The 25,522-nt window shown below is 40.0% G+C and overlaps 2 protein-coding genes and 1 non-coding gene across 13 annotated transcripts in view; 2 read left to right on the plus strand and 1 right to left on the minus strand.

Annotated features, from left to right (window-relative positions):
* Positions 1 to 8,930, plus strand: part of BRAF (B-Raf proto-oncogene, serine/threonine kinase) — a 146,561-nt gene extending 137,631 nt beyond the window's left edge. For all 11 annotated transcript variants that reach the window (XM_059073484.2, XM_059073483.2, XM_067041984.1 and 8 more), the window contains one exon: positions 3,387 to 8,930. In XM_059073484.2, the coding sequence (XP_058929467.1) occupies positions 3,387 to 3,409 (23 nt within the window). In that variant the 3' untranslated portion in view covers positions 3,410 to 8,930. The remainder of the gene's footprint in view (positions 1 to 3,386) is intronic.
* Positions 8,931 to 11,728: 2,798 nt separating this feature from the next.
* TRNAG-UCC (transfer RNA glycine (anticodon UCC)) lies at positions 11,729 to 11,801 on the plus strand. The gene has a single exon. It is a non-coding gene; the product is annotated as a tRNA-Gly (tRNA).
* A 2,908-nt stretch (positions 11,802 to 14,709) lies between these two features.
* Positions 14,710 to 24,261, minus strand: NDUFB2 (NADH:ubiquinone oxidoreductase subunit B2). The gene is made up of 4 exons (XM_059074953.2): positions 24,086 to 24,261; positions 18,696 to 18,840; positions 17,369 to 17,467; positions 14,710 to 15,158 (listed from the first exon to the last, which is right to left on the minus strand). The coding sequence occupies exons 1-3, from the start codon at positions 24,181 to 24,183 to the stop codon at positions 17,393 to 17,395; spliced, it is 318 nt and encodes a 105-aa protein (XP_058930936.1). The 5' UTR covers positions 24,184 to 24,261; the 3' UTR covers positions 14,710 to 15,158; positions 17,369 to 17,392.
* Positions 24,262 to 25,522: the final 1,261 nt, after the last annotated feature.

Below are 25,522 nucleotides of genomic sequence, written 5' to 3' on the forward strand. Positions count from 1 at the left end.
TGGAGAAGTAGAAAGCGTTAGAATGATACATGGTAGTTTCCCTTTCTGTTGTTGCTGTTTGTCTGTTTGATACTGAGTTTTAGATGTATTCTCCAAATAAGAAAAACATTATTTTCCTAACCATATGTAGAGTTAATCTTTTTGACTAAGGAATTGAAACAGAAGGACATTCATTCTCTTGCAACTGACGGCTTCTTTCCTAAAACCTGAAGCCTCAGATATTTTCATTAAAGTTGATATCCTTCTTCAGAAGCCAGGCTTTTTATAAAATTTGTTTTACATTTTTAAAGCTTTACTAGTCAGTGATGAGGAATGAGGTTTGTCTTCTCGGTTTTAAGTAGTTCGGGGATCACAGCATTTAACTCAAATACTTCAGGTTTGTTTGTTTTCAGATATTACAGGATTGTACCAACCATTTAAATACTAAACTAGTAATTAAAGTCATTCTCTCTAAAATAGTGACTATTTAACACACTTGCTTATTAAATGGCCTTTCTCTCAAGTGGATCACTCTCAATTTAAGGAAATGATCTGCCTTTTTTTTAAGTGTTATGAAAAGAGTATTTCATGACTAAAACGTTTTGTCAGTTATAGTCTTATTTGAGAATGACTGAACATTTCTACGGTACTTTTTCTTTACTAAATATTTCATCTCTCCTGTGATCATTTCTCTAGGAATTTTAAGAAGTCCAGTGTGTCTCTGCCAGAATGTTTCTCATCCTTTAGAAAGTGCCTGAAAGGTACTTTCAGAATGGGACTTACTCTAGTTTCAAATGACTGCCCCCCTACGTCTAAAACAGGGATTTATTTATGTACAAAATAACGTGTTAGATTTCTCACAGCATATTTAATCTTTAAGGAATTTTTTATCAAATTATATTTGTAACAGCCACTGAAATACATTTAATTCTAGAATTAAGGGTGATTATTTAGTAATATCTTAAAACTAGTTAATCAAGTCCTTAGCTTTCAAATAAACAAAGCATGATATGAGGTGTCTGAAATCTTGGGATCTTCCCAAGTGTTCTTTGCCGCGTTCCTAAATAAAGTCAAATGGAGAACAGAGCTTAGGTTATTCTCAGCCAAAAGAGAGGTTATTTAAAAAGTTTCATTTTGGCCTCTGATTGATTTTTTGGTTAATAATTAAATTATTTTAAAGTCAGAATATCTAGATGTTTCACTTCAAATAACTTCACACAAGCAGAGTTGGCTCTTACCTCAAATAAAATAGGGTAGGAGTTGGGATAGTAGAGATTTCCTGATATGCAAGGAGGAATAAGCAAGAAAAAAAAAATTTTTTTTTCCAATAGCAGATCCATTTCCTGTTACCCCTGTCTTTTCCTTAAATTTTCTGTGATTTCAGGGACATATGTAGAAGGAATTTTATTGATCTCTAAACTCTGAGTCCTTTTTGTCTTTTTTTTACCCCTCTTCAGACCTGAAGTCTGATTATGAAAAGTACCATATTCCATTAGAAGCAGTAGACTCCAGTAGCGTGATTTTTAGTGTTTGCTTTATTGGTATTTGATTTGGAGTTTGTTGGCAAGATTTTGTGCTTTGGGGGGTTGTTTTGTAATAATGAGTAGGAAACATCTGAAGATTTTTTTAAGTTATTTTTAACATGATATATAAGATTTGGGCTTAGAGTTTATCGTTTTCTGATATTTTCTCACTTAATAGATGAATTCTAGCCATTTTTTATAAAGATTTCTGTTAAGCAAATTCTAGTTTCACATTGGCTTCCTTTAAGGAGTTTTAGGTTCTGTTAGATACAGTGACTACTCATAAAGACTGTTGAAAATTGCTTTTAAGAAATGTAAAATACTTCTAAAAAAAATAGCAACCATAAAACCATAAGCAAAGGTAGTAAGGATGTTTATGTATTTCTATAGTCTCTGTTAACATAATAGCCTCCTATGATTTTGCTCTAATGTTTTACTCTCCAAGGTCTTAGTAATTTGACTTTTTTTTCCTTCCAATCAGTGCCAATTTCTCCAGTTCTTTTAACTTTAAATATGAAGGGTAATAAATCTTTTACCCTTCCTTGGTCTTTTGACTCCGAATACCTTGGTTAATTGTTTGTTGAAAGGAATCCTTAGATGGAAAGAGATAGTATCACTATCTGCAGTCCAATTAGTAGTTGTATTCAGAACAGGAAAGCAAATTATTAATTATTGAAAATCATTTAGGGGGTCTGTTAATTGTTAAGACCTTGTACTTTGGAGTCAGCACCTGGCTTTACATTCCAACTCTGCCATTTTCTGGCTGTGAGATTTCTGGCAAGTTACTTAAAATCCCAGCTTGCTCCTCTATAAATTAAAGAGAAGTAATAGTACCTGCTTCATAGAGTTATTCTGAGGATCAGATGCAAATGTGTATAGTGTTGAGTGAGGCATCTGGTATACTATAATAGACACTCGAGTAGTTGCTAATATTATCAGCATACAATCTGAGGGTTCAGTCAGCCAGGCATTAGCAATCCGTTGTTCGTTGGAACATTCCAGTGTTCTCTAGTACACCAGTTGCAATCGAATAGCAATCAGAAAACAGATAGATTATTCCTCGATTAAACAGTGTATTCACATAAGTGATTGCTTGGATCCTCATCAGAAGCTCTATTACGGAAAAATGATGTTAAGGCTCACTAAATTCTGATAGCTGTCAGCTATCAACCAACCCCCAGAAATTAACTGTGGTGTATTTAATAAGAGGAGCCCTAGTTTGAAGTAGAAGCTGTGGACAAAATAGTAGGTGAAAAATAATGGCATGAAGCCCCCAAATTCAGTAAAAGCTAAAAGAGTGTAGTACCTCAGAGGGTCTTGTGGTTAAAACAAATTGTATGCCGAGAATAATGTTCATTGACACGTGCCTATAAGTAATGTTTTGGTAGTTTTAAAAGGTGAAATGAACTACAAATGGGAGAGGTCTGAACTTGGTTTCCTTCATTCAAATGTGTGATGTGGACAGATCATTTAACCTGTGAATTTTATCTTTTACAAAACGAGAATAATTCCTGCTTCTTCCTTCCTAATAGTAGCTTTATAATAATGAAAATGAGTTGATAATTAAGGGGGAAAGTGTTCTACAAATCAGCCTTACTACTTTGCTGTCAGTTCCTGAGAAATTTTGTTCATTGGAACTGTTTCAGCTTGATTAGAATCATAGCATGTAAAACCCCACTGGGAAATTACCTACAGACTTAATATCCTATAGAAGTTGTCATCTTTCATGGTTTCAGCCGTTTTTGCTTTTAAATTAGTGATGTCGTTGCTAGATTTGTAACATATAGCTAGTCACCTTTCAGTGAGGTTTCCATGAGGCTTTTCTGTGTCTCTAGGTTATTTGAGATAACTTTTTTAAAATTAGCTCTTGTCCTCCCTCTACAGGAGAATTTGCAGCCTTCAAGTAGCCACACCATCATGACAGCATCTACTCTTATTTAAATCTTGTGTTCGTACAATTTGTTAACATCAAAACACAGTTCTGTTCCTTAACTCTTTTTAAAGATAAAAATTTTCAATGCATAAGCTGGTGTGGAACGGAATGGAATTTCCCATCCAACAAAAGAGGGAAGAATGTTTTAGGAACTAGAATTCTCTGCTGCCAGTGTTTCTTCTTCAACACAAATACCACGTGCATACAAGTCTGCCCACTCCCAGGAAGAAGGAGGAGAGACCCTGAGTTCTGACCTTTTGATGGTCAGGCATGATGGAAAGAAACTGCTGCTACAGCTTGGGAGATTTGCTCTGGAAAGTCTGCCAGTCAACTTTGCCCTTCTAACCACCAGATCAATACGTGGCTGATCATCTGATGGGGCAGTTGCAATCACCAAGCCTCGTTCTCTTTCCTGTTCTGGGATTTTGTTGTGGAGCTCTTTCCCCCAGCCACCACTGGTTAATTTCTGAGGGATGGAACAAAAATGCAGCATGCCCTTCCTGTGTGGTGCATGTTCAGTCCTTGATACATTTTTACCAAAATGAAGCTATTTTATTTAAATGGAGGGTGAGAGATGAGGAGGTAGGTTTTGGTGTAGAGGAAAAGGGAATGCTGCATCTTTTTCCTGTCCTGCAGGGTCTCTGGCCTTTGTTTCCTCGCTCACACAGGCTCTGCCTGGCGGGCAGACTGGAAGCCCTGGCGCACATTGCCTTCTTTTCCCATTGGGTCCAGCAATGAAGAAGAGTGTTTGGGGATTTTTTTTCTCCACGATGTAGCAAGTTCTCAGGAAAATACAATTGATATCTTCCTCCTAAGCTCTTCCAGTCACCAAGTACTTCTGTGGCTACTTTGTCCAGGGCACAAAATGCCTGTATCTAATTAAAAGCCTACAAAACTGCTTGATAACAGTTTTGAATGTGAGACATTTATATAATTTAAATGTAAGGTACAAGTTTTAATTTCTGAATTTCTTCTATTATATTTTTATTAAAAAGAAAATAATTTTCAGATTTAATTGAATTGGAATAAAATAATACTTCCCACTAGAATTATATATCCTGGAAAGTTGTATTTTTGTTATATAAACAACTTTTAAAGAAAGATCATTATCCTTTTCTCTACCTAAATATATGGGGAGTCTTAGCATAATGACAAATATTTATAATTTTTAAATTAATGGTACTTGCTGGATCCACACTAACATCTTTACTAATATCTCATTGTTTCTTCCAACTAACTCCTGCACTACATCCTACATTTTCTTTCTAGTCTTTGACCTAGCATATGCAACCTCAAATAAAAATGGTGGTGTCTCCATTCATTCTCCTCCTTCCTTTTTTCCCAAGCCTGGTCTTCAAAAGGTTGGTTAACTTTGGCAGCCAAGTCCCCCAGGCAGAGAATAGAGCAATTTTAGGTGTATTGGGACTGAGGGAGGATGTGAAAAGCCGAACTAACCTCAGTTGTTTTTATAGAAAGAATTGCTGTGGTGTTAAGAACCTTGTTCCTTATCTTTATAAATGGGGAATATAACCTAGTCATAACTTCCCTTGACCTTTACTAAAGTGTGGTATAAATCACAGTAGTAGCAAAGAAAGTGACTCTGTATGTATTAATGGCAAATACCCCCCTTATCATGAATCTGGACTCTGTTATCAAGATTTAGGAATGTAAATCAAATGTACCTAGCCCAACCAAGCTATGTAGTGAAGGACCTGAAAGAAATTAGACAGGACCTATAAAATAAATCAGGGAATTAGAAATTATTTAAAGTTTTCAAATTGTAAATTGCCCCGCTATTTTTCAGTCTCCTAAAGCTTACTGTCATTAGATGATTTCTTGCTATGTTACCTATATTCAGAGGAAGGCCTGTTGAAAATTCCATGGACTTGTAAAAGATTGTCCCAGTAAAATGGGAAATAATCCTCAAGTTATTAACGAGTTTGAAAAGCAGTGTATTCTGAAGTCTTTTGTGAGCAGAGCAGTATCTTACAAAATTGAGAAATTGCAAAAATGAAAATGATTTGCGATTTGAAGAGCATCTTGTGTGCATAATGCTGCCTCTCTTTTAAAAGCATTGTTTATTTTTCTTTTAAAATATGTCCCCATAGATGCTTTTGAACATGCTTGTGTTACCTTTTCCAAGATTGGAGAGAGCTGGGCTTGAACAGTAGGCGTGTCCTGCCGGAGCCTCTAGTGCAGGACTCCCTTCCTGAGCACGGCAGGAGCCAGCACAGGAGCTAGTTACGGAGGGAGCTTACCATTGGCGTTCTCAAAACACAATTCAAGGTGATACGCTGTTTTCTTCCCTTTCTTTTTAGAATAGATTGCTATCTCATTTGAAAAATCTCATTTCTTAAATGAAGCTGTGCCCAGAAGCCAAGCTCAGGGTATTCTTGAGAGATTTGTATAGAGCCCTTAAAAAATAAAAATAAAATTTTAGCATTTCCCTTTTCTTCCTTTTCTCCATTAAATACTTTTTCTCTAGTTTACAAATGGCATGGAAAAGGAATTTCCCGAGTTTTACATGCTTTTTTTGATGCTTAGACTACAGATAGACTTGAGCTCCTAAGAAAATACAAGGAAAGAACTCCTTGTTTGTTGTGCAGTGTGCACTTTATGAGTAGTTTGTATCGATATTATGTGGCTGCTTTACTGACAAGCTTGTAAGGCTGTACTTATCTGTCTTTCCTATAAGGCGGCTGCAGTGCCTTCTGTAGTGTATTTTATTTTAGATAAGGAGAGGTGACACCTTCCGAAAAATTTCAAAGTAACCGTAAAAGATTGTTTTAAAGTATGTAGTATTCCTGATGGACTTTTTCATCATTAAACTAGTCTAGAGTCTAAACTTTTACCACTGAAATAATATTGACCAAAAAGTAATTTATAAAAGGGATTTGTGAATAGAAAATCCACTGTAATCATTTGTACTTAAGTGCACTCTTAAAAGAAGATTCTGTCTCGCTGTCAAATTCTGGTTCCTTGACATCCAGTCCCTGGTTGTGTTTGCGATCTGGTAGGACACGCTAAGGCAAGCTAGAAGATAAAATCCCATATACTTTGGTATACCTATTATATTTATGTCAGTGTTGGAGAAGAAAGAGCAGTTACTTAGTAATAAAGATCCAAGACTTCAACACTGTCAACCTGAAACTTTGTAAATATTTCCTAAATTCTTGTTTGGTGTGGTCACAGCTCTTTATCACACAATGTTATCTTTTACTCATCAGGCAATTTTGGAACTGCTGCATGCCCCTCCTCAGATCTCACCTGCCCCTCCCATACATTCACCTCTCCAGCCTTGTGCACACCTCATTTAGCTTTACTTTGAAACACATTGCAGGGTTCAGGTGACCTCTTCAAAAACTACCTCCTCAGAATGAGGTAATGAATAGTTATTTATTTTAAAATATGAAAAGTCAGGAGCTCTAGAACATGAAGACGATTTAAGATTTTAACTTTTATGTGTACTTGTATTTGAGCCTTCTCATTTTGTCCTAAAGGGCATTATACATTTAAGCAGTAATACTGAAAAATGTAGCTCAGAGTATCTGAATGTTGTTGAAAGTGGTGCCAGAATCTGTTTAGGGGTACGTTTCAGAATTTTTAACCTTATATCGGTTGCATGAAATTAAATAGTTAATGGCAACACTTCACGAACAGTGATACAATTTTAATTTTTGGTAGGCTTCGCAAGACAGTACATCTTCATAATGAGTTAGCCGCAGCTTCGGCACATGCACAGATGCTCCTGTAGAGAGACTGCCCAGTTAAGAGGGTAGAATGATGGCCCATTTTGCAAGTTTCTCTTCTTTGTCCAAATTGGCATTCTTTGTGCTAGAATATCAGCACTTTGAGACGAGCAGTTTCAACCATTAGACTATTAAAAAGCAAAACAAACAAAAAAACATAGCCAGACATGGAAAGTTTACTGTGAGTATAAACAGCAAATAGCTTACAGGTCATACATTGAAATGGTGTAGGTAAGACTCTAGAAAAATACCTTGACAATTTGCCAAATGATCTTACTGTGCCTTCATGATGCAATAAAAAAGCTAAAATTTTAGCAGAAATCAGTGATTTGTGAAGAGAGCAGCCACCCCGGTCTAACTCAGCTGTGTTAATATTTTTTAGTGTGCAATTTAGACTGCAAAGATAAATGCACTAACGAGTTTATAGCCAAAATCATGTTTAAAAAAATGAGAAAACACACAGGTAAATTTTCAGTGAACAAAATTATTTTTTTAAAGCACATAATCCCTAGTATAGTCAGATATATTTATCACATAGAGCAAATAGGTTGAAATCATAATTCAGTGACATTTCTAGAGAAACTTTTTCTACTCCCATAGGTTCTTCAAAGCATGGAACTTTTATATAACAGGAATGTTTGACAGACGTTTTAAGAAATTGCTATAGTATAGGGTTGAAGTACTATATGCTGGGCAGTAGGCATATGTATTAACTAGTGAGAAGGGTGAAATTAACATATAGGACAGAATTTGATTTTCTCATTTCCCAGAGTACTGCCAACCTAGTCACTGATTTTCCAGAGTTTGAAATATAAACTTGCTTCTCAGGATTTGTTTGCAAATTAAGTGGGACTGTCTTGCTAATGCTGTTCAGGGTCCTCTGGGGGCCAGGTGGAATCTCCAGGGGCTCCTCTATGAGGGGACATATGGCTGGTGGGTGTGAACTGGACACACTCCATGGTGTGCTTCTAGTATCTTGATTCCTCGCCACCCCCAAGAAAGGCTTCAGCAAGTTCTCTAGACGTTTCACTAAGGAGTATTACTGATGCCCATAGATTGTTGAGCACCCGAGGGGTGCGGTAGCATCTCTGCCTGGTTGTATACTGGCCCCCAGAGGAGAATGAAGTGGCCAGTGCACTCACATTCCATGTTACCAGCTCTGGTAAACTGAAAATACTGCTAAGAGTTTTGTTTTACTAGTACACTAGAGAGTCAGCTTTGTTCTGTTGTTTGAAGGTAATCCATTTTCACTTCTGTTTGGGAAAACATTTAAATTGAATTTCAGTCCTAAATGTTGCCAGTTGGGGCAATTAACATTTTCTATCAGGTGTTTTTAAGGTAGAAGAGGACAGAAACATAAGTCCTAAAATCTTAAATTAAGGTAACAGTGGTTTATTTTAGAACACTTAGGGGTGGTTAGTCTCTACCTCAAAAAATTGATTGAGTGTATCTTTTATTTCAGTATCCACGATTTCAACTGTTGTTCTTGTAATACTTTTTTTTAACCTTTTGACCCCCTTTACCCAACTGTTAACTTAGTCTTATTAATTACTAAATCCGTCTCATTAAAATGTTTAATTTTATTTAGCAGTTTTGACTAATTACAATGATATAACCAGTTGTGCATGAGGACACAGCCGGTGAGTGTATCTGGGTTTTTTTGTGATGTTTTTTTTTTCTTAAGAATTCTGTAGATTGAAGTACTCTTTGAAAACAAAGGACGAAAATACGTTTATTCATGTTAGCATAAAAAAAAAAAAAAAGATTTGTGCAAACCATCTGCTTCTCCTGGCAGGCTGAGCACATTGTCCAGCACCCACGAGCGGCTGGTTCTCGTCACAGAATCTAAGTAGGGAATCATGAAATTCACTGAAGAGATAGAGCAGAGGAAGAAGTGTTCTGTTTACAGGAGTGGAGATAGGGCTTGTGAGTAAGTTGCTTAGTACGTTGGTTTTGTTTTGAGAATTACTGTGTTACATTTGTGTGTTAAGCTTTTTTTAACCCACTTGTGTTTTGGTGGAGTATGTGTTACATAAGAGGAAACGTCAGACTAACATGAGCAAAAAAGCTCACAGTCTAGGCACAGGTGTAGACAAAATGGACCGAAATGGGAGGGGGGAGGGCATGGGAGTAAGTCTAGGGGTAGGAAGAATTGATGTGAGGGTGGGAAATAAACTATAATTACCTGAAATAAAATGTAAGAGTGCAATAAGTGTGCTTTTTATTCTAAGCTGTGAACGGGTTTTTTAGAAAATCATTCCTTCCTAATACATTTGCCTGTGTTCTGTAGCTGATTAAAACCAGCTATGTAAACATATAATGCCTTTTTATTCATGTTAATTACCAACATAAATGGCTAACCTTTATGTCTTATTTATCTTCATGTTATGTTAGTTTACATACAGGGGTGTGTATGTGTGTGTATGCTGTAAATTTTCCCTCCGTCATTTGAGAACGCCTTTGTTGGGTCCTCCGTGTTTCCTTTGGCCATGCCACAGGTTATAGTCTTGGCTTGGCCTTCATATCGCCCGATTTGAAGGACTCTATCACAGTGACATAGCTCATTCATTCGTTGTACACTCTGACCCTTTCCTCCCTCAGCAACTGCTGTTTCTTCTAAGACAGGAGTGTACAACTATGAGGAAATTGAAATTAACTCTTTAACATACGTCCCTTTGAATTCTATTTAGTAGTTATGATTGCTCTTTGGTTTGGACCACGAAAAAGGAAATCCGCGCCCCACCCCCGCTCCGCTTCACTTATTTCTCGGTTTGAGGACAATTCTTCTTTAAGAGAGAGGAAAGGGAAATCCTTCATGTTTTAACTGCAGTGAGTTAACGGCCCCTGGTTTACTCCCAACCTTATGGCGATTCACATTCACATTCCTCTCCTCTCTTGCTGCCAGAGGTTTGGGTTTAGTTCACTTCAGTTCCGCTCAAGCATTGAAAAGGTTCTCATGGAGTCTGGGGTGTGCCCAGTGAAAAGATGGGGACTTTTTAATTGTCCACAGACCTCTCTATACCTGCTTTGCGAAAATTACAAAGGAGTAACTATTTTTAAAGCTTATTTTTCAATTCATAAAAAAAGATTTATTTTCAGTCAAATGGATGTTGTTTCCCTCTTGTCCCTTAATCCTCAGTGTTTGCTTGAATTATTTTTTTTCAATTCTTCCCCATCCCTGCTTCTTGATACTTTGGGTTCTCTTTCCTGCTCAGGTCCTTTCATTTGTATTTTGGAGTTTTTCTCATGTAAATTTGTACAATGGAAAATATTGTTCAGTTTGGATAGAAAGCATGGAGAATTTTAAAAAAAAGATAGCTGAAATTCAGATTGAAGAAATTTATTTCTGTGTAAAGTTATTTAAAAACTCTGTACTATATAAAAGGCAAAAAAGTTCTATGTACTTGATGTGAATATGCGAATACTGCTATAATAAAGATTGACTGCATGGAGAAGTCTTTATCAAGATCATTTTTCTAGCACGGTCACATTCAATAATGGAAGTAGGGCTTTTGACAGTTCTGTCAGGCAGTGGAGGGCCTAAGAAGTGTACATTGTTTCCAGTTACTGTTTGGTGGGCAGAGGTACTTATATGAGAAGTATTTTCAAAGTAAATTGTCAAGGTGAGTACCTAGTACATTGCACCGGCTACGCTCTCGTGGTAAGAGTTTTTTGTCTGGTGTTGGTGATGATCCTCAAGCATTTTATGATGATGTGATCTGACTGTTCCCCTCCAGTGGCTCAAATGAAGTGTGTGCTGTAATAGAGTCGTTTAAGGAGCAGTCTGTAGAAGTTCCCTTTTCTGAACTTTGGTATCTTTCAAACTTTTTTGACACAACTTCCAGTAATACATTTTCTATAGGAACACAGAGAGTACGCACAAATTGTATTTGAAACTATGCTCTCCTGTTTTACACTTCCTTTTTTTTTTTTTTTTTTTTAATGCTGGCTACCTTCCCCCATGAGTTGATTTTATGCATTTGATTTCATAAAGCTTGAAAGACACCTAGAATATCATCAAGGCTATGTCATATTACCAGGCAGTTTCCAGAAGAGAGGTAAACAATTTTAAGACTTCACCTGGAAACCCTATGTCTGAGAAAAACATGAACAGAAAAGTCTTCAAGATGGTACATATTTGAGGAATCTGGTTTCTGGTCTTCATGCCTCTCCAGCGAATCATAAAATGCTGTTGAGACAAGTATTTTCTCTGAACTGCAGTTTTCTCATCTGAAAAATGTAATTCTGTAATAACTACAGAAACTCATTTTTAAATAACCTTCATACATGATTACAGTAGGGTAATTGTGGATTCATTTCTTAATGCATTATTCTGTAAGTTTTCCTTAAAATTTAGTCCAGAATTAAGAACCCTTTAATTATTGTGATAAAATTCTATTATAAAGAACCCTACCATACTAGCTCTTCTGAAATTTTATCAGGGGCTGTGGTAATTGGGCCTACTGTCTGGGCTCTGTAGTGCTTCTAGACTCGTAAAATGTTAGAGCCAAAAGAGTTCTCAAAGATTACATGGTCTAGGGACTTCCCTGGCAGTCCAGTGGTTAGGACTCTGCACTTCCACTGCAGGGGGCCCAGGTTCGATCCCTGGTTGGGGAACTAAGATCCTGCAAGCTGCGAGGCACGGCCAAAAAAAACTTTATATGGTTCAGCCTTAATGATTTCATGGTCCCCTCATCAGCTACTGAATACGAAGCCCCAGGGATGACTTCCCTAGGCTTATGTAGCCAGGACTCTGTCAGGACTTCTGTTTCCAAGATCACTACTGTGCACTTTATATATACTGTATGTATAAAATTTTGTTGTGGTTGTGATGATGGCTATAGTGAAATTTGGATAGAAATGGGTGTTGACTCCATGACATTGAGTTTGTAGCTAGAAATGGATATTGTGCCAGGTGTATTCCACTTGCTCCTTCTGTCTTCTCCAGTCAAGCAAGCCCGCTGCTCACGTAGGTGATAAAAGGTAAAGGCCCAGTTGCTGAGGCAGGTCAGGACCAGCTCAGGCAGCTCTCGTTTCCTCCACTGTACACTGATGTCCTGCTGAAGCTCCTGATGAGATTGGTGGCAAAAGGTACCCGGGTCACCCTCTTCTACAGAACAGTTCTAGAGGCAAGTGGAACCAAGATGACTTCTGTACCTTCCCAGAACAGGCACAACAGGTGTTCCTTACACAGTACCTCCCTGGTCTCATATCTTTATTAGGTAATCAGTTGTGGTGTTTACACTTAAGTTTCCATAGGAAACTTAGTAAACTTACAAATTTGTGTGTTAAAATTGGACACTTAATATTCTCTGTTGCCATCAATAATTCTTTCACTGCCTACCTTTCCATTTATGAAAGTACATCTGTCCATCTACCAGGCTACACACTAAAACTGACTTAGAATGTACTTTTAGCTATTCAATAGGAAGGAAGAAAAGGTCATCCTAAATGTCTGTCTTGCTTTAGGCAGAGAAGGGTGGTACTGCATCTGCTGAAATCATCTGTTTACAGTTTATCTCCATATGGAGGCTTTTCTATAAAAATCAAACCAGGATTCAAGGGTCACTATAAACTTAGCTTAGACTCAATGCTCTGGAAATAATAGTTGCTTCCATTCCTTCATGCCAGATGTAGTTCTGAGGGCTTTATGTGCTCACTCATTTAATCTATTTCATCCATTTTACAAATGAGGATATTGAGGCACAGTTCAAATAAGTAGTCTGCCCAAACTCACAGCAAGTAAAGAAATGGTAGAACTATGAGTCAGACCAAGCAAGTTTGGCTCCAGAGCCTGAGTTCTTCAAGCACTGTGCCAGTTTTTCAAACTGCAGGCTGAAACCTATTAGTGGGTAGTAAAATCAGTCTCAACCATTTTTTAAAATGTAGAACAGAATATAAAAGAAAATGTAACAGATAAGTTTTCATAAAACTTTTATATTATTTATGTACATATGTATACATACACACACACTAGGTCACAATGTAAAATTATTTCTTAGAGTAGGTAGGTCATGATCAAAAAGCTTTACACCATCTACCTCACTCAGACCTACAGCCAGACAACCAGGATTTGAACCTCAGTTCTCTTAACTTGTAGCTTGGGCAAGTTACCTATCTACAGCTCAGCTTACTCATCTATAAAATGGAAAGAATGTGAGGAGGGAGGGTGGAGGCCTATTCCTTGGGCCGGGACAATTTCTGCATCAGTGCAAACTGATTTCACAGCCCAGGTATGGAAAAGAGGATCCAGCATGTGGAGGCCACACTGGCCAATTTTAGAAGACTGCTAGTTTTAAAGTTACCTTTTTTTTTTTTTTTTTTTGCGGTACGCGGGCCTCTCACTGTTGTGGCCTCTCCCGTTGCGAAGCACGGGCTCCGGACCCGTGTCCCCTGCATCGGCAGGCGGACTCTCAAAACACTGCGCCACCAGGGAAGCCCTAAAGTTATCTTTTAATTCAAGTCAAGCAACTCTGATTGATTTCTAAGGAAAAAAGCTAATAGGATTATCCTACTTGAGTTCACTGTTACAGATTGTATTCCTTCCCAAAACAACTTTCACCGATCGGGGCGGGGGTGGCAGGGGGTGGTGGCAGTGGAGAACAACGAAAAAATGAAACCTAAAAAGTACACAGAGATCTAATGGTCTTTTAAAGACCATAAATATTTATCAGGTGAGACAGCACACTCCTACACAAAACCAAGGAGAGCCTCAGACACCCTGCGCAGGCTCGGGACACCTAGGGAGAACCAGAGCGCGGGGTTGGGGGTGAAAAACCTAAGAACTAGGAACTCGAATTGAACCCCCCCCTGCCTAGAGCCTGTCAGAAGCTTTCGCACTGCATTGAACATAAGATCTAAACCTGCAACCATGACCTATTAATCTCATCTAGTCCCACCCTCTCCTCCCCTGCTGGAACCCCACTGGACTTTCTGTCCCTTAAACATGGTGACCTTGGTTCTCGCTATTCCTTGTCTCTGGGGCACTCTTCCTTCAGACCCGCACAACTGGTTCCTGCTACTTGTTCAGCTTTCAGCTCAAATGTCTTCCCCGCCCACCGAAAAGATCAGCAGCATCAACCATCTCTAGCACCCAATGTTGTTTCCTTCACAGCAGTTAGTAAATCTCACTTATCTTGTCTGTCTTCCCTTCCTAAAATCTACGTTCCCATCTGTCTTGTTTAGCATGGTATTCCCATCACCTAGGTAGTCAAAAACCTAAATTAAACATATGAATAGTTAGGCTTCTGGGCAAGTCATTAAGCCACTCTACTGCATATTTTTATCTGTAGATAGAAGAAAATTCTGTCCTACCTCCTCTCAGAATTGTGATGCTACAGAAGGTTGAAAAGTACTTTGAAACAAATTTTTGAAAAACTGCCTCATCCTACTTCACCCTTATCTTGCATTCCTCTGGTCCCTAAGAATTCCTAGTTAGACGTGTGTCTTAAGAGTTCCACAAATGGTGACTCAACACAATGCCCAGCCCACAAGAGATACATAAACACAACAGATGGACCACACCGACTTCTAACCTCTATACTTGGGCAAGAATACACTAGCAGTAGAGAAATGGCAAGAGTTTCACATAAGCTTTCAGTGTACGTACGACTAAGACATCGGCTAAGGAGGCAGGCAGTATGGCACTGTAGTTAAGCGTGGGGTCAGACCTAATGTCATCACTCATCAATGTGGGACCCTAAGCAAGTTACTTCATTTCCTTGAACCTTGATGTCCTCACTGATAAATGGCACTAAGGCTTATCTATCAACACCACGGGGTACCCAAGAATACCCACCAAAAGGGCTGTAACCAGTTAGCACAGCAGTTGGGAGCACAGGAAATAATCCATAAAGGGTGGTTGTCATTATCAGAAACATCCATAACTCAGTTCCACATTCTTGACCAAAACTTTAATTTACAACTTAATATACAATATGATGTCTGTAACTTCTTGAAATTCTCACCTGGCTCCTGCAAGGAAACAAAAGTGAAAAGCTTTAAGAACTTTTATTTTCAATAATTCAAATCCATCATTCTCGTTCAATCAGTTACTCAGGTATTCATTGAGCATCAGTCATGTGCGTAGCCTTGCAGAAGAGTCAAATCACCTTGCAGATTTCTCAAAGGGTTTACAGTCTAGCCATTAAAATGTTAATGACTGTGTACAGGAATACTGGAAAATATGTAAGAAGATAGGAAGAGGCTAGTGCTGGCAGACCCGTTAACACTGGGGAAACAAGAGGCCTGGTAAGGACTGCTGTCCATAGGAAACCCAACGACAGGAAACGAGCTATAAAACAGCTTCACTGTTTGCCCCACCACCACCTGCCCCCATATGCACAAAACTGCTGCAATTTTCGTGTCAATAAGCTCCTTCGAATTAAAATAACAGCAATACTAGTAGTATGATTTAATGGGAACACTTAACTGTCTCTTAATGCTTCCTATCCTTTAAAACAATTTCCAAGGTATTTTGAATGATGGCAATTATTAATGTGCAATGGTTAATTTTTTTGTTTTACATTTTTATTGAGGGGTAATTAAAGTTAAAATGCGCAGATATTAAAGGTCTAGTTCAACGAATTCTGACAACTGTATGTACCCACATAACCCCAACCCCCACCCTACCTCTATAGATGAGTATCACCAGTTCAGACTTCATATAAATGGAATCATTCATTATTAGTACTTTTAAGTGACTCACTCTTTTTGCTTAATATGATGATTTTGAGATTTACCTAAATGACTGTCTTGTAACTTCTTATTTTTAATTGCTGAATTATTACTCAACTGAATGAATATACTGTAATATGTTTATCCATTCTCTCACTGATGTACAATTAGGTCCAGTTTGGAGATACTAAGAAAAAAATTGCAAAAAAAAAAAAAAAAGAAAAAGAAAAAAATTGCTATGAAAAATTTTGTACGGATGGCCATATATTTTCATTTCTCTTGACCAAATGCCTAGGAATAAAGTTGAATCCTAGGATACACGTGTTTAACTTCATTAGAAACTGCCAAATAATTCTACAAAACTGTAGCTTTTTACATTCTTACTCGCAGATATTCCAGCTGCTCCATATTGTCATCAACATTTAAAATTGTCAGTCTTTCTAGTGGGTACAAATGATATCTTACTGTAGTTTTAATTTGCATTTCCCTGGTGATTAATGATATTAAGGGCCTTTTTTCATGTGATTATTGGCCATTCATATATCTTCTTTTGTGAAATATCTGCTCAAGGCCTTTGCCCATTTTTCAATTGGGTTGTTCATCTAATTTTTGTTGATTATAGAGATTCTTTACATATACTAGATACAAGCCCTTTGTTGGATATATATATGCTGTATTTTTTCCCAATTAGTGGCTTGTATATTTATTTCCTTAATGGTGTCTTTTGATAGCAGAAATTTTTGATTCGGCTAAATCAAATTTATCGAGTTTTTTTTTTACATCAGTGCTTTTGTGTTTTCTCCAAAAGTTTTTTGTGTGCCTTAAGATTATGAAGATACTCTCTTGTGCTTTCTTTTAGAAGCTTTAAGAGTTTGGGTTTTATTTTTAGGTCTATTATCCATGCAGTGATTAATTTAAAATCATATTAAATGTGAATGTCTTAATCCTTGAGGGATTTGTGAGGAAAGGAACTCCTCCTAGTATCTTCCTTTTGAAAGAAACTCTCTGACTTCCTGATTTGGAAAATGAAAGGGCCACAACCTTTCACTGTTTAAAGAGTTAATTCCATGCAATTCCATACTGTAACATTCCCATATACTCAAATTTTCCATTAAAACGCTAAGGGTAGAACACTGTATTTTTGCAACTACAAACAAGCTCCGTATCTATCTTGTCCATCACTTTAAGCCTGTGCATTGTTGGTGCTTAAAAAGTCTTTGATCAATAGATAGATAAATGGGACCCTAAATTGTAACACAGCTTAGGAAAAAATAATTTTTTTAAACATGAAAAGGAAGATGAGACTAAAAGTGTGTATGGGGAAAAGGGGGCAGAATGACAGCAAATGTGAAAATACCAAAGGCAGAAATCAGACATGATGTGTGACTTGTTCTTCACGCTGTTATAAAATGCACCGTTTCTTTGAGACCATCATAGGTGCAAAGTCAAAACACGTTTATTGGCAAAAGTTAAATATAACTTTAAAAAGAAACTTGGGGTATACCCACTTGGAAAGAGTTGAGTCTACATTTTCAGTCTTCATCATCGGGAAGGATACCTAATTCTTCATCCGTCCACTGGGAAGGATCTGGATATGGAAAGTGACCCTAATGACAACCAATTAAAAAAAAAGTTCAAGAATCTACACTCCATACAACTGGTTACATTTTAAAAGAAATCTTGGAAAAAAATGTGATTAAAAAAAAAACATCCTTGACATACCACAGGAACAAATTCTACTTCAACTATCTGATGGTCCAACTATTCTTCAATTTGTTCAAAATGAGCTGTGGCCTGAATTGTAAAAGCCTGGCCATTTTGGAGCTACTGGCCTGAGCCAGCATTCGAGTATGTGTTTGTATGGAGCGTGGGCGGTACGGAGACAACAGATTTCAAAGATACCCCGTGTCACAACAATCTCTTGAATCCCTGACAAAACATAAGGTCTCAAACTGTCCTGTCATTCCTGCTGGGAGATTTGGAAGCCCCAGGTGGACTCATTCCTTGTTGATCCTGATCTAGGGCATATCTGGCTACATCATTATCTCATGCCAGACAGCCACACAATAATCCTGACAGCTGACCTACAGTGAGATAAAGGTGTCTATGTGCTGCCACAGACACCATGCAGCTCCTTACTGGGTGACAAGGGCACAGAGAAATTGTAAGAGAAGTGGGATATTAAGCAACCTGATGCTTCTAGAACTCACTGTATAAATTTAAGATTTTTCCTTATCCTAAAAAAAACCAAATTTACTAAAATTCAAAGTATTTTGCATCAATAAGCATGGATTTCAACGGCTTAAAGGTGTAATTTCCTAGAGAATAGCATCTGTGCAAATGTGATTAAAAGCTCCTTTTGAGGCCAATGACATGTTAGAAAGTCACCAGTAACTAACTTCCCTCCTGAGGGAAATTAGCCCACATCCATCCCACCTCAACCTGGCTGCCTTGGGCCTCTAGACAGACTAAATAACATTTATCATTTAAAGGCATTTAACTGTGAAACTTAACCTGCTGATGAACCCCTACCCTAGCTTGGAAAGTACGAGAATTAGCTTCTATAGTTTCGCTTCCAAATATGGCCACCAAACAGAAAACATAAGACATGGGCCACCTACATGTAACAATACATCCCTGAGTGGAAAAGGTCAGAGACAATATGTTTCATAAAATAAAAGGATTCCTGCATATACATAAGGACAATATGGTGAAGAGATACATCCAAGTTGAAAAAAAGTCTACAAACAGAAAAAAGAAACAAGCTAATAAGCTATTAAGAGATCTTCCCTCCCCACACCCAAAGAAGGCCAAGAATTATCCTCCTGCACTTACCAGCACGGCATCTGAGTCATGCCAAAAGCGCCAGAGAATCCAGAACCACATGGTTGCACTGAAGAACTCTGCCTTGATCACCTGGGATCTGGTCAGCTGGGGAAACTGTCTGTACTGGGGCTCGATATGCACACCTCCACCAGCACTACATGACAAAAACAGAAATGTTAAGCAGCTTGCTATATCTTCAAAGTATGAACTCATCCAAAACTTTGAGTTACATCCAGAAACTAAGCCTTTCTCATCTCCTCCACGAAATACAGAATGGCAGTGCTCCACAATCCCTCGAAATACTCCTTTTTCAGAAGCTTGCTTTAAACTTGTGCAGCAGCAAAAACTGGCCTGAATTGACAAGAGGCTAACTATGATTTTCATTTAGTGAATATCCATATATTTTACACCAGAAATATGAATGTGCTGATTATGGGGTACTGGCCCCAAAGGTTTTGATTAAGGAATCATAAACCTGTAACTAGTAAGTCACTAGCTTATCCAGAAAAACAAATCAAATTTATTTTGTCTGGTTAGCCATCTATTTCAAAGGCAAATTCCCTCTGCTCTATTACAATCTTTATTAAAAGACCACTTTATGGAAAAGAGGACTCAGCAGATCCCTTTTAATAAGCCAAAAGCACTGAGCAAAAAGCAAAGAGTCTTAAACAGTAAGTTTGAACAAGTTTTTCTGGTTTTTGTGTTTTCATTTAGATGACAAGGTGTGGAATATAATCCATACGAGCTATACTCATTTTATTCAGTTGGACTGTAATTATTATAGGTTGAATCTAATTCCAATAATAGAATTGGTACTTAATGGGGCTACTTTCAAGTCCTATTCGCAGCTATATGTATGCTATTACATACAAATGGATATAGAAAATTTAAAGAGAGGGACTTCCCTGGTGGTGCGGTGGTTAAGAATCCACCTGCCAATGCAGGGGACACAGGTTCAAACCCTGGTCTGGGAAGATCCCACATGCTGCGGAGCAGCTAAGCCCATGCACCACAACTACTGAGCCTGCGCTCTAGAGACCACGAGCCACAACGACTGAGCCCATGTGCCACAACTACTGAAGCCCATGTGCCTAGAGCCCGTGCTCCACAACAAGAGAAGCCACCGCAATGAGAGAAGCCTGCGCACCTTTATGAAGAGCAGCCCCCACGCGACACAACTAGAGGAAGCCCACGCGCAGCAATGAAGACCCAACGCAGCCACAAATAAAAATAAATAAGTTTAAAAAAAGTTTCCGTCAAGTATCACTGCTTTACACCCTGAATTTATACTGTTTCTGTATGCCAATTATATTTAACAGTATCTATTCAGGATCTATCTGCATATAGATACTGCATTATATAAATAAACCATGGGGGTGGGAATTCAATATATTGTAACAACAGCCTTCCTCTTTGATAGGTTTTGGATATAGTCTAGTAATAAGTACCCATCAGTTAAACTCATTTAAAATAAGATTTGAGAATTATAGTTTAAACCCATTCCCAGAAACTCTCCACATTTAATTACTGCTAGAGTGACATGTTTTAACTATGACTTGAAATAAGTGGGTCACTGACTGCAAGGTGGAAATCTTTTTGGACAAAGATTTGAAACACTGCAATTAGAGAAAAGGAATGGATGACATAACAATTGCCATGATTAAGGAATATAAAGATTCCAGAAACACCTAATGTTACATTCCAAGACAGGTTGTTAACTGCACTATGGCAAACTAGACAAGCCGAACAACCCTCCAAATTGAAACAACTACAATAGTAGTTGAGATTTTTAAAAAAATTTTAATAAATCATTGACCAGACACAAAAGAAAGGAATCTATCAAGGGCAAAACCCAAGTTAAAACAAGACCTGGAAACTACATGAGCGCTGAAGCTAGCCTTTGCCCTGAGGGTTTCTGCTGTTCCCCAGACTCTGTGACCCTCTACCTGGACAGCTGTGGGAGACAGCAGAAGCCTGGGGCCCACCCAAGATGAGAAGTCTAATTACTAGACCCCTGAAGAAAGCTGCAGCCCCATGATGTAAGAGTGAATGGGACATAAACCTGCCATGAAGAAGGGAACAGGAATTTGTTACCAGTAGCCAGTCCTCAGGTGGGTTTGCACCCAAATTCACACTACCTGGGTTTTGGACATTATGGTCCAAGAGAACCTCAACCCAAGAATTTAAAGTGGTCTTGGATTCTCTGAACCCTTGAGAAGCAAGACCTCAATGAATTCTGACAGATAAAAGTTCCAGGAAAAGTTCAACAGTCAAAAATCACAAGGAAATAAGACACTATGAGTGAGAATCAGCAAAGCAACCGACAGCAGTATCAAATATACAAGACTTGAGAAATGGATAATTACAATTTATAATACAGAAAACACGTTATTTTTAAATAAAAGTTTGAAATTAACAGCAAGGAACAAGAAACTATAAAGATCAAGTTTGAAACAACAGATTTTCTAGAAATAAAATGTAATCATTTGAAATAAAAAGGATTAAAGCCAGGATTAGACACAGCTAAAAAATACAAAAAGAGGTTAGAAGGATAAGAAAACCCAACATATGCCTAATTCGTGTCCTATAAGAAGAAAACAGAATGGGGAAGAAACAATATCCAAAGAAATAATGGCTGTTCCAACCCAGGATTTTTAAGTGTCAAGTTCAAAAAAAGAAAGCACCATAACTCTCCGTGAAAGTTACCTTTTTAAAACATAAACCTCCACAAAAAAAAACACATAAACCAAGGATGAATTGGGAGATTGGGATTGACATATATACACTAATATGTATAAAATAGATAACTAATAAGAACCTGCTGTATAAAAAATAAATTCAAAAAAGAAAAATAGGGCTTCCCTGGTGGCGCAGTGGTTGAGAGTCCACCTGCCAATGCAGGGGACACGGATTCGTGCCCCGGTCCGGGAGGATCCCACATGCCACGGAGCGGCTGGGCCCGTGAGCCATGGCCGCTGAGCCTGCGTGTCTGGAGCCTGTGCTCCGCAACGGAAGAGGCCACAACAGTGAGAGGCCCGCGTAACGCAAAAAAAAAAAAGAAAAAAAAGAAAAAGAAAATGCAATTTAAAAAGTGTAAAAAAATAAAACATAAACCAGATATTACTTTCCTGCTTAAAGCCTCCAACAGCCTGCTATCATTCTTAGAATAAGGCCTCATCCTACAAAGCCCACCCTAATCGGGGCCCTGCTTGTCTCTCTACCACTGTCCCCTCACCAGCTTGCTTGCCCATTATCAGCACTCAGAACCTTTTCACTTGCTGTCTCCTTCGTCTGAGAAGCTCTTCCTGGCATTTTTGCATGGCTGACTACTCATCACTTTGGTCTTAGTTCAAATCAAACTCTCAGGCCTGCATTCCCACATCATCCTAGGTATAATAACCCACCCACCAACCCCAGACACTCTCTAGATTAATCCCGTTTTACTTCCTTCATGCCACTTAATAGTACCCAAACATGTTCTTTTCTACTTGTTGTGTCCTCTCTCCAGAATGTAAGCTCCATTATCTTTCTTGTATTCTGCTCTATCCCCAGCATCTAGAAAGACTCCATAAAACCTACTGACTTAAGTATTCACATACTGTGAAATATGGTGTGTTACGGAAGTACCAAGACCTCGGCGAAGAGGAACACCCCTTAGTCTTCCCATGCAGGTCAAGGGCTATTGTTGGTGGCTCTCCATCTCTGTCCTTGCTCAGGTAACACATGCCTTCTTCTTCTCGCCACCCCACACCTGTCCCAGCTCCGTATCCTTCACAGACACATGGCTTTAGGCAAGTCACTCCTTTAATTTTCCTGGTCTCAATTCCCTAATAACAGTTAAACAATACTTGTATGATCCTTAGTAGGCACCAGCAGCTCTCTTAAAACATTTTAGAGACTGGTTATTCATTTACTTACCTGGAAGTCAACATTATTATCCCCATTAAATGGGTGAGAAAACTGACTTATTAAGAGATCATGAAACTTTTCCAAGCTCATAAAGCAAGAGTGTGGCAGAGATGAGATTTGAACAGAGGCACTCTGGGGGCTGAATCCTGCTTTTAACCACTATTCTGCACTGCCTCTTGGTAAAGTGTAGATCATGGTCTAAGGGGCCTGGCCCATTACTTGGAGGAATCCAATGTACTATTTCCAGTCCTGCTCTTACTGAACCTCTCTGCATTACCAACTCCTTTTTGGTAGACGTGCCCTCCCTTGGCATCCCAGCACTATGCTCTCCAGCCGGTTTCTTGGGCTACATCATGCTTTTGCTCACTCTCTAAATTCTGGTGTTGCAAAGGTGAACTCTATAGTATGGGGCTTTGGGTGATAGCGTCAGTGTAGGCTCATCAACTGTAACAAATGTACCGCTCAGGTTGGGGATGTTGATTATGGAGAAAGCTATGCACGTGTGGGTCAGGGGATTTATGGGAAATCTCGGTACCTTCCACTCAATTTTTATGTGAACTTAAAACTGCTCTAAAAAATACTTTAAAAAAAGAAAAATTCTGGGCTTCCCTGGTGGCGCAGTGGTTGAGAGTCCGCCTGCCGATGCAGGGGACACGAGTTCGTGTCCCGGTTCAGGAAGATCCCACATGCCGCGGAGCGGCTGGGCACGTGAGTCATGGCCGCTGAGCGTGGGTGTCCGGAGCCTGTGCTCCGCAACGGGAGAGGCCACAACAGTGAGAGGCCTGCATACCACCACAAAAAAAAAAAAAAAAAAAAAAAAAAAAAAAAAAAATTCCGATATTGCCCAAGCATCCACTTTTGGCTCTCTTCTCTTCCCACCCTTCGGCACTCTCTATGGGTGACTGCCTCCACGCCCGTGCCTTAAAGAACTAATTCTCTAGTCTGCAACCACACTAATTTTTAAGAATTAAAATCTGGCCGCATGACGTCTGATTAAAACCTCTCAACGACCGATTATCGCCTGTGTTCGAAACCCCTGCGCCAGGAATGAGGACTCTACCATTCCTTCCCTACGTCCCAAGGTCTCCTGTCTCACCTTACCTCGAACTTGACGCTTCAAACTACACCATGTGGGTGATTTCCTCTGCCCGCAATGCCCTCGCCTCCCCAACTCCTGCTCTCGCTTCCAGATTAGCTCCAGCCGTCTCCACGTTCAACTGTCAACTTCCCGAGGGCAGGCTCCCGCTGAGGCAGGGCCCGCCCGAAACACACTTCAACCCGCCGAGCGAGCAGAGCTTCCCCTCCCCCACGGCCCCCGTCTCCCGGGCCCCTGGGTCACGCCGTCAGACTACGAGTCCCAGCATGCCTCGGGGTGGAGGTCGCTGTAGACCCGGATCTGCCCGTGGTGCTCGGCGTCAAGGTAAAGGCGTCCGGAAGACTGGCACTTTTAGTTAGATGCAGGCGAAGCCCCCACCGCAGGCAATACTCACTGACGGACTCCAGCGCCTCCAGCCGCCCGCGCGCGGCGGCCCCTGAAGAAGTGGCCTCCAACGCGCGCTAAAGGCGCTAGACGCGTCAAAGCGGACATGCCAGCCCCTGCTCGGAAAGCAATCCCCAGGCCGCACCGCCGCCTCACGTCACTTCCTTTGGAGCCCCGCCCAGTGACGTCAGTGGCGTCGTCCCGCCCATCTCCCGGAGGGGGAAGTACAGAGGCGGGCGGGGAAGCAGGAGTTCCCGCCTCAAATTAGCGTCGGAGGCCCTTCCCAGCTGTGAGGACCGTGGGGCCGCTAGCTGAGCTCGCCCTCCGCACGGAGGGACCCGGCTCGTCGTGGCTTTGATGGTCAGGAGGCGCCTCTGAAAGGCGAATGGTGTAGACGGCCCTGGAGAACTCGGCTAGGTGGAGGCCCCGGATGGGCGTGCCGCGCCTCGGCGCTCCGCTTCAGGAGCCCCTCTTCGTTCCGCGGGCGCTAAGAAACTTAACCCTGAAACTGAGCTAGCTCCTCCTTACCGGTGCTTATCTAGATGCTGTTACCCGACCTGGACCCGCCTCCCTGCCAGCTCTCCTGAATTAACTACCCTTCCAGACCGTGTTAGGCGGCCACATCCTTTCTGAAACAGTATGTCCTTCCCAAAGCTAGTCCACTGTACTCTTTCCTGCGAAGGCTCAACGGTTTCTTTAAAGCCTTCATGGTTGTATTGTTCTGCAAACTTGAACTTGATTACCAACCCGCAGCCAGTGGTTCCGAAATGTCAGCACCTAGACTTGGTGGTATCAGAATACCCTGAGGAGCCCGACCCCAGATACACGTCTGGAGTAGGGCCAATACATCTACGTTTTAGCAGGCCTCCAATTTATGCCTCCTTGATCCTGAGCCAGCCCTGGATTCTTGGCTTTTGTCTCTTAATATTGCCTTCTATTAAGTCCTGGACGAACTCCAAACTTCTCTAGACACCCCTCCCCCCAGTCCCCAAATTATTCTTTTAAAAATTTATTTATTTAATTTATTTATTTTTGGCTGCGTTGGATCTTAATTGCTGTGCGCGGGCTTTCTCTAGCTGCGGCAAGCGGGGGCTTCTCGTTGCGGAGCATGGGCTGTAGGCGCGCGGGCTTCAGTAGTTGTGGTTCGCGGGCTCTAGAGCGCAGGCTCAGTAGTTGTGCTCCGCCGCATGTAGGATCTTCCCGGACCAGGGCTCGAACCTGTGTCCCCAGCATTGGCAGGCGGACTCCCAACCACTGCGCCACCAAGGAAGCCCCCCCAAATTCTTAAGGTCCCCACTTATGGGTTATAGTTTTCCTAAGAACTTCCAGATTTGATTAAATTATAAACTTAACCTGCCAGCCTCACACCTTGGAGATTTCGATTTGAAATGGATCACCTGCCAAGCACTGAAGACTTCACACTGAGTCATAAGCATGAAAAATAGGA

The sequence above is a fragment of the Kogia breviceps genome, chromosome 9, assembly GCF_026419965.1.
Source record: "Kogia breviceps isolate mKogBre1 chromosome 9, mKogBre1 haplotype 1, whole genome shotgun sequence".
Classification (NCBI taxonomy): domain Eukaryota; kingdom Metazoa; phylum Chordata; class Mammalia; order Artiodactyla; family Physeteridae; genus Kogia; species Kogia breviceps.

Excerpts from the sequence above, each read along its gene's own strand:
- NDUFB2 (XM_059074953.2), bottom strand. The coding sequence starts at position 24,183 with ATGTCCGCTTTGACGCGTCTAGCGCCTTTAGCGCGCGTTGGAGGCCAC. Across the intron at positions 18,841-24,085 it reads GGAGGCGCTGGAGTCCGTCA|TGCTGGTGGAGGTGTGCATA; the intron begins GTGAGTATTGCC and ends TTTGTCATGTAG. Across the intron at positions 17,468-18,695 it reads ATGACTCAGATGCCGTGCTG|GGTCACTTTCCATATCCAGA; the intron begins GTAAGTGCAGGA and ends GGTTGTCATTAG.